General features: G+C 36.9%; 1 protein-coding gene across 1 annotated transcript in view; it reads right to left on the reverse strand.

Moving 5' to 3' along the window:
• Positions 1–8860, reverse strand: part of LVRN (laeverin) — a 72338-nt gene that overhangs the window by 16022 nt on the left and 47456 nt on the right. Inside the window, 3 exon segments of the mRNA XM_017888988.1 lie at positions 1059–1212; positions 6577–6632; positions 8842–8858. Coding sequence (XP_017744477.1) covers positions 1059–1212; positions 6577–6632; positions 8842–8858 — 227 coding nt within the window.

Here is an 8860-nt window from a genome sequence, read left to right on the forward strand (position 1 = left end):
AAAAAAAAAAAAAAAAAAAAAAAAAAAAAAAAACTGGTTTATGTCCTGGACAAACTGAAGCCCTAATTTTAAAATAAATATAAGCTATCAATTTATATTCTATAAATATAAAATTATAGAAGTTAGACATTTACTAACATATCCCTAAGAATTAACTAGATGCTGTTCATTGAAATTCTTTAAAAACAAGTATTAGTTTTACTTCTCTACCCAGAACAAGTCAACAGATGTTATCAATAAGCCTCCTCAATTTCACCAAAATTTTAGTGCCTTCTTTTATTAATCACCATCCCAAGGTCAGCTAAATTCCCGTTGGTACTTTGGCCACTAGGAAAAAGAATGTCTGGGACCATTAGAGGTATTTGTGATCTCATCCTCTGAATGGCCCAGAAATTCACTTGAAATTATCACCTAACATACTTTTTGGTTTGTGTGACCCGTAATTCCCCAAAGAGGTCTACCTAACTTTTGCTTTGAATTCACCTTTGCTATTTTTTCCTGTAATTACTGTTTAAGATTTAACAATGGAAAATATATTTTTAAATTTATGATGGCATGTCATTTCTCTGTTCAGTAATTCTCATTTCTCCCTTTCTTTTCCTAACATCAAAAGCATCTTCAAATTTTTACATTTTCTGGAACATATCTCTCTGGATTTAAGTGCTGTTCCTATGAGTCAGAATATTGCAATTATAGACACAGAGTTGTTACAATTCATTCTGGTTACCTAACAATCTCTTACGAAAATAGTTGCTAATAAATACTATTCTTTTCGCTAAGAAAACAGGCATACCATTTCCATCCACTTCTGGTTTCTTAGGACATACTGCCACTTCACCAAGAATGAAGTACCCTTCCAAATCTCACTCATCTCCTAGACCAGGTCTACGACTAAGGTATTTTCTTCCAAGATCAATCAGCCATTGTTAAGGAAATGAATATATATATGGAACTAAGACTATTACTTTGGAAAAGACCTGTCTCACAGATGCTGGCTAAAATATGAAAAGAAGAAGAGAGGATTTATTTAAAAACTACATAAGAAAGAATGAAATTACCTTTAATAATGGGTATATATCATAGTTGTTCACATCAGAAACAAGATCCCTGGTTACCAAGTTTACCAAGACTGTATGCCATACTATAATTTCATCTTCTTCAGCAAGGTACTTGGTTAACTCAAGTGCTGTTTCAATCTCAATATAATTGTTTCTGTTTGATTTAAAAACACACACACTCAAAAAACCTTCACTTGCTAAGTAATTTGCATGCGTTCGATATTTGTTCCATGTTTCAATGCCTGACTTCAATAAGGCATGTGAATAAGTCAAGAAATGAGAAGGTAAATGTCTCATCTTATAGAAAGGATGAAACCCAAGCAAAGTTGACAGGCCTTCCATTTCAATTTGGTACTTTCAAGTGTCCAAAGTCTTGAAGGCTAGAGAAAATTCAGGCCAAATGTTGGACTGATTATTAGGAAGTAGAACAGTTATGCATTCTATATGCATTTTTGTGACAGCATAGTTTGCATTCAACAAGTACTAATTAGAAGTCATTCTCTATCTAATGCTCTGACAGCTGCTGATGTGCACACCAACTACAGGCATACCTCAGAGATATTGTGGATTCTGTTTCAGACACAATAAAGCGAATATCATAATAAAGCAAGTCACACCGGTTTTTTTTTTTATTTTCCAGTGCATATAAAACTTATGTTTACACTATACTGTAGCCTATTAAGTAGCAATGGCATTATGTCTAAGAAAAACAGTATGCACACCTTAATTTAAAAGTAGTTTACTGTCAACAAATGCTAACAACAATCTGAGACTTCAGCAAGTCATAACCTTGGCTGCTAACTGATCAGGGTGGTAGTTGCGGAAGCTGGTGTGACTATGGCAATTTCTTAAAATAAGCAACAATAAAGTTTGCCACATTGCTCAGTTTCCTTTCACAAAAGATTTCTCTGTAGTATGTGATGCTGTTTAACAGCATTTTACCCACAGCAAAACTTCTTTCAAAATTGGAGTCAATCCTGTCACACACCCTGCTGCTGCTTTAACAACCAAGTATACATAATATTCTCAATCCTTTGTTGTCATTTCAACAATGGTCATAGCATCTTCACCAGGATTGGATTCTTTCTCAAGAAACCACTTTCCTTGCTCGTCCATAAGAAGCAACTTCTCATCCACTCAAGTTTGATCATGAGATTGCAGCAATTCAGTCGCATCTTTAGGCTCCACTTCTAATTCTAGTGCTATTGCTATTCCCACTGTATCTGAAGTGATTTCCTCTACTGAAATCTTAACCCCTTGAATTCATCAATGAGGACTGAAAACTTCTTCAAAACTCCTGTTTATATTGATTTTTTTTACCTCCTTTCATGCATCTCAAATGTTCGTAATGGCACTTGGAATGATTCATCCCTTCCAGAAGATTTGCAATTTACTTTGGCCAGATTCATCAGAAGGATCATTATCTATGGAAGCCATAGCCTTATAAAATGTATTTCTTAAATAATAAGAGTTAAAAGAAAGAAAGAAATTACTCCTTGATCCATGGGCTGAAGAATTGATGTTGTGTTAGTAGGCATGAAAACATTAATCTCCTTGTACATCTCCATCATAGTGCTTGTGTAATCAAGTGCATTGTCAATGAGCAGTAACATTTTGGAAGGAATCTTCTTTTTTTTTTTTTTTTCCTGAGCAGTAGATCTAAGCGATGGGCTTAAAATATTCAGCAAACCATACTGTAAACAGATATGCTGTCATTCAGGCTTTGTTTTTCCACTTACAGAGCACAAGCAGAGTTGATTTAGGTAATGTTTAAGGACACTAGGATTTACAGAATGGTAAATGAGCATTGGCTTCAACTTAAAGCTACCAGTTGCATTAGCCCCTAACAAGAGAGTCAGCTTGTCCTTTGAAACTTTGAAGCCAGGCATTGACTTGTCCTCTCTAGCTATAAAAGGCCTAGAGGGCATCTTCTTCTAATATAAGACTGTTTCATATTGAAAAACCTGTTGTTGGGACAAAAAACCAAACACCGCATGTTCTCACTCATAGGTGGGAATTGAACAATGAGAACACTTGGACACAGGAAGGGGAACATCATACCCCGAGGCCTGTCCTGGGGAGGGGGGAGGGGGGGAGGGATAGCATTAGGAGATATACCTAATGTAAATGACAAGTTAATGGGTGCAGCACACCAACATGGCACATGTATACATAGGTAACAAACCTGCACATTGTGCACATGTAGCCCAGAACTTAAAATATAATAATACTTAAAAAAACAAACAAACAAAACCAGAAAAACCTGTTGTTTGGTGAAGTCCCCCCTTTTTTTTTTGAAACGGAGTTTTGCTCTGCACCCAGGCTGGAGTGCAGTGTCGCGAACTCAGCTCACTGCAAGCTCCGCCTCCCAGGTTCATGCCATTCTCCTGCCTCAGCCTCCTAAGTAGCTGGGACCACAGGCACATGCCACCACACCTGGCTAATTTTTTGTATTTTTAGTAGAGATGGGGTTTCACCGTGGTCTCGATCTCCTGACCTCGTGATCCGTGTCCCTCAGCTTCCCAAAGTCCTGGGATTATAGGCGTGAGCCACCTGCGCCCGGTGGTGCAGCCATTTTAACGATTATCTTAGCTAGATTTTCTGGATAACTTCCTATAACTTCTACATCAACATTCGCTGCTTCACCTTGTACTTTGTTGTGGAGATGGCTTCTTTCCTTAATCTTCATGAACTAACCTCTGCTAGCTTTAAACTAGCACCTTTTCCTGCACCTTCCTCACCTCTCTCAGCCTTAATAGAATTGAAGAGAGTTAGGACCTTGTTCTGGATGAGGCTTTGGTTTAAGGGAATACTGTGGCTGGTTTGATCTTTTATCCAAATCACTGAAACTTTCTCCCTATCAGCAATAAGGCTGTTTCACTTTGTTTTTTAAAAAATCATTCATGTATTCACTGGAGTAGCACTTTTTAATTTCCTTCAAGAACTTATCCTTTGCATCTACAATTTCGCTGTTTGGTGCAAGAGGCCTAGTTTCGGCCTATCTCAGTTTCAACATGCCTTCCACACTAAACTTAATCATTTCTAGCTTTTGATCTAAAGTGAAAGATGCAGGACTCCCCCTTTTACTTAAACCCCTAAAGGCCATTGTAGGGTTATTAATTGGCCTAATTTTATTTTATTTTTTATTTTTAGACAGAGTCTCGCTCTGTCACCCAGGCTGGAGTGCAGTTGTGTGATCTCAGCTCACTGCAAGCTCTGCGTCCTGGGTTCATTCCTTTCTCCTGCCTCAGCCTCCCAAGTAGCAGGGATTACAGGTGCCCACCACCATGCCCAGCTAATTTTTTTGTATTTTTAGTAGAGATGTGGTTTGCACCGTGTTAGCCAGGATGGTCTTGACCCCCTGATCTCATGATCCGCCCACCTTGGCCTCCCAAAGTGCTGGGATTACAGGCGTGAGCCACTATGCCCGGCCCTAATTTCAATATTACTGATTCTCAGGGAATGGAAAGGCCAAAGAAGAGGGAGAGAGATGGAGGAATGGCTGGCCAGTGGAGCAGTCAGAACACACAGAATTATTAAGTTGGTGGCCTTATACAGGCACGATTCATTGCACCCCAAAACAATTACAGTCATAACATCAACAATTCCTGTTCACAGATTACTGTAACAGATATAACAATAATGAAAAAGTTTGAAATATTGTAAGAATTACTAAAATGTGACCCAGAGACATAACATGAGCACATGCTGCTGGAAAATGATGCCGATAGACTTGCTTGACTCAGGGTTGCCACAAATCTTTAATTTGTAACAAATGCAATATCTGTGAAGTCTTAAAGCGAAGCACAATAAAACAAGGTATGCCTGTAGTACATATGACACTGCATTTGCCTACCATTGAGGAGCTTCAATGAAGAGCTGAGACTTATGCATAAGAAACCAGTAATGAAAAGTACCAGAAAAGGCAGTGAATACTGTAAAGTAGCAAAGAAGGAAAATATGCACGTAGAAAAGTCAGGGATAAGATAGAAAAGTCAAGGAAGGCTTCATGGAGGAGAAACTTGGGAAGAGCAGTGAAGGATGCATAGGATTAAAATAGGTAGAAAAAGAGGAAGGCAGCCCAGGACAAATAAGATAAGGTGGGAATTAGTGTGATGAGCAGATGAAGCTAACTGAGGCAGGGATTTCCTTTGTGTATAGTGAGAAATAGGGCCTAATAGGTAAGTTGGCTCAAACCTGTGCAGATCCTTGAATGTCAGGATGAAGAATTTAGGTGGAAAGGTACTCTAGGCATTTAAACAATTGGAATAGCATAACGAAATTGATGTCTAACAATTTTATTGCAATAGTGTTACAGAAGACAGAATGAAATTCAAAAGGACTAAAGACAGGAGGCTAATTTAATAGGCCAGGCAAGAGATGAAGAAAGCTTGGCTTAGTGTGGAAGCAGTGAAAGTGGTAAAGTGAGCCTCCGAAAGACATTTCTAAGAATGAAGAGATAAGACTTGGTGACTGTGCATGTAAGATGAAGTAAAGAGAGGAATCAAGAATATCTCTGAGGTTTCAAGTTTGGGTGATGAAAAGAAGAGTACCTTTGCCATGCGGGGAGAAATTGATAGCAAGAGCAAGGTAGAGACAAAAATGAAGTTCAGGGTTTAAGGTACTGAATTCATACAACCACAGGATAAACCTAAGACAGGAGGAAAGATAAGTAACAATGTAGATTTGGAAGTCATCAACATGTCCTTCCACAAACATTTACTGAGGACCTTACCTCTGCTGGCACTCTACAGATACGCAATAAAATGGTCACCAAAACCCAAGAGTGAATGAGTTATCAAAGGAAAGATAGAAGAAAGTGATATAACCATGACTGGTCCTAAGAAGCTCACAGCAGTAGAAGAGGAGTCAGATACACAAGGAGAACCAGGTTTGCATATCAGAGTCTAAGGAAGCCAAAATGACATTTTCAGGAGGATGTAGTCAATAATAGTAAAGTCATGGTGATCTTAGAGAGAGAAGAATTTCAGCAAAGTTTTAGACAAGGAAATGTACTGCAAGTCACAGAGGGTAAAAGGAGTAAAGAAGAATAAAATAAGTAGACATTTACTCAAGCAATATGTCTGGCTAAAGAAAGAAAAAATACTAGATAATTTACTACATATATTCCTTAATTTTATTGACTGAAAATTTAAATTCTGAATATTTATTAATTTACCTGGTTATAATCACTTAGCAGCATATCTTACACTGAGTAAATCTAATATAAATAAAATAAATAATTGTGCAATATATTAAAATACAGGCGAGATTGCATTAAAATTGTAGCCATCACCCTTGGATAACAGAAATCACTGCCAAATCTCAATTGGTAGTCTTTTTATTTCCAGCAACTCATTATATTATAAAATTCCATTGCAGTTACAGAATTGCATCCTATTCTGAATCAGTTATGGCCTATATATACTAAATAATCAAATTCATAGTGATGAAGCTATTATTTTTATAAAGGTCTCGAGGTATATTCTAAAACCATGAGAGAAGAAAATATACTCACTTAGACAAGGAAAAGGCATCATCAATCAACTGCAGTCTGTGAATAACAGGAATAGCCTGCAGAATTAGACCCAAATATGTCCAGAAGATGAGAACATTTTTCAGTAAAGTTTTCAAAATAACAACAATTTAAAGATTACTGCTGCCTATAAAACACCTTCATGTGAATTATCTCATCTGCAGAGAAACAATAATTACTGAGGATAGTCCCCGTAATTTATTTATCATACATCTGTTTTTTAAATAAATGAACCCTCTGGACATCAATCATAAGGTTTAAATACGGCAGAGAGTTTTGCCAAAATACTCCGGAAACATATCATGTTAAAAAATAAAATAGGCAACCAAATTTAAAAGGCCTCTCCAAAACAAGTATACATTAAATTGTATTTCAACATCCAAATTATTTTCAGGGACGCTTTTGGCATAGAAGCCCTTAAATAAGTATTATTTAGTGCTCTTTTGGTAACATTGAGGTACCATATTTTTTCACATGGTATTTATCTTAAGATTTTACTAATGAGACAGAATGCCACCAACAGTTCCCTTTATATCCGTGGAACGGCAGGGGCCAATTGCCAGTGTAATTCTTTAGACTTCTATTTGAATTCCCTGGCATTGCCAGGCCATAAGACTCTTCCGTCAGCTCAGTCCCTAAGGGGGGCCAAGGCCTCCTACATCATACCTTCAGCACCTCTCAGCACTGTGATCTACTTGGTTCAAAAACTTTATCTTCACAGCATTTCTTTAAGGGTCCGAGCAAGTCAAGTTTAATTCTTCAGCTGGTAGAGTCTAATTTCTTTTCTGGCAGTACTAACATGTTTTCTAGATTAATATTAATCATAAAGATTCCCTTTTATTTGCTCACCAATTATGTTGTAGAAATAATTTGCCTCTGTTTTTCAATAAGTAAATCTACAATGGTTTCAATAAGTCATTACTATAATGGTATAACCTCGTGCTTTCATGGCTTAGAATGCCCTTCAAAACGTAATAAGAATTCAGACACTTTGAAAAGATTTGAAAAGAAAATATTATTGTAAGTGGCCTTTATAGCTTTATTCAAAATCCCAATAATTTGTTTTAATTACAGAATATGTTATGAATCCCTGAATTGTGTCAGGCCTTTGTTAAACATAATACATGTATTATCTTATTTAATCTTCACGATAACCCTTTAAGTTTGGTATATTATACCACACATATAAGAAATTGAGGTACAACCAGGATGCCTTCTCTAGCCTTTTAATGGTTGATCTTTCTGTTAGGAAGAGACTCCACCTCCATTCCCACCCCTCACCTCCAGGAATACTGAAGAGAGGTTTTTGTTTGTTTGTTTTGGTTTGTTTTGCTTTTTCCCATATTCTTACAAAGGGGAGATTTGGCTCGAAGGTGCCATACATCTGGCAAACAGTGAACAAAACAGGAACGTAAGTCTTCCTGACCCAGAACCTAAGCTCCAAACCAATATGCTAGAGAAACTGCTGTGTGTCTCAGAGAACCTTCAAACACAGAGACACGTAACACAGAGACATCTTTTAGTTCAACACTCCAGTTTCATAAATGGAGTCTAAATAAACCACCCAAGGGCTCGCAGCAAGTCACAGCAGAGCCAACAGTACTGACTCCTAAGCCGGCGTCCAGCTCCACTCATGGAAATTTAGTTTAATCCAGTTAAAATCTGATTGATTAGAACTGGCCAACATTTTAGTGTTTATACACTGCATAATTACTTACAGTTATTTTGTGATATAAAGTGACATTGGACTATTACTGATGCTTTGTGAATTAACTTCTCTCTTCTGAGGGAGAGTGGAAATATGTTTTTAGAAGTAAAATTAGTATTTTCTAGCATTTACTGAGTACCTATTATGGATTTAGAAATTTTAAGTATACTTTCACCTACATCATCTCTAATCCTCATGATGAATAAAATATAATAATATTCTCATTTTAAAATGAAGAAATGGAACCAGGACATTTAAGTAATCTGCCGAAGATCACAAAACTAATGATTAATAGGAAAATGCATTCCGATTCTTACCTGGAAAGGTTGTTTTGGAAAAGCAAGATGAATGTTCAAAAACACAACACATTTAATCAAAATCTCCACTTGCTAAGAATAAGGAAAAAAAGTCTTTTGTAAGCCTGGAGGTGAGGGGCGGGGATGAAGGTAGAATCCCTTCCCACCAGAATGTTCAACCACTAAAACACTAGAGAAGGCATTATAAATTATATTTAATTAAAAGTATCAAAATAACCTTACCTTAGGATCCTTTTCAAGT

Source organism: Rhinopithecus bieti, unplaced genomic scaffold (genome assembly GCF_001698545.2).
Source record: "Rhinopithecus bieti isolate Rb0 unplaced genomic scaffold, ASM169854v2 scaffold_18504, whole genome shotgun sequence".
Taxonomy (NCBI): domain Eukaryota; kingdom Metazoa; phylum Chordata; class Mammalia; order Primates; family Cercopithecidae; genus Rhinopithecus; species Rhinopithecus bieti.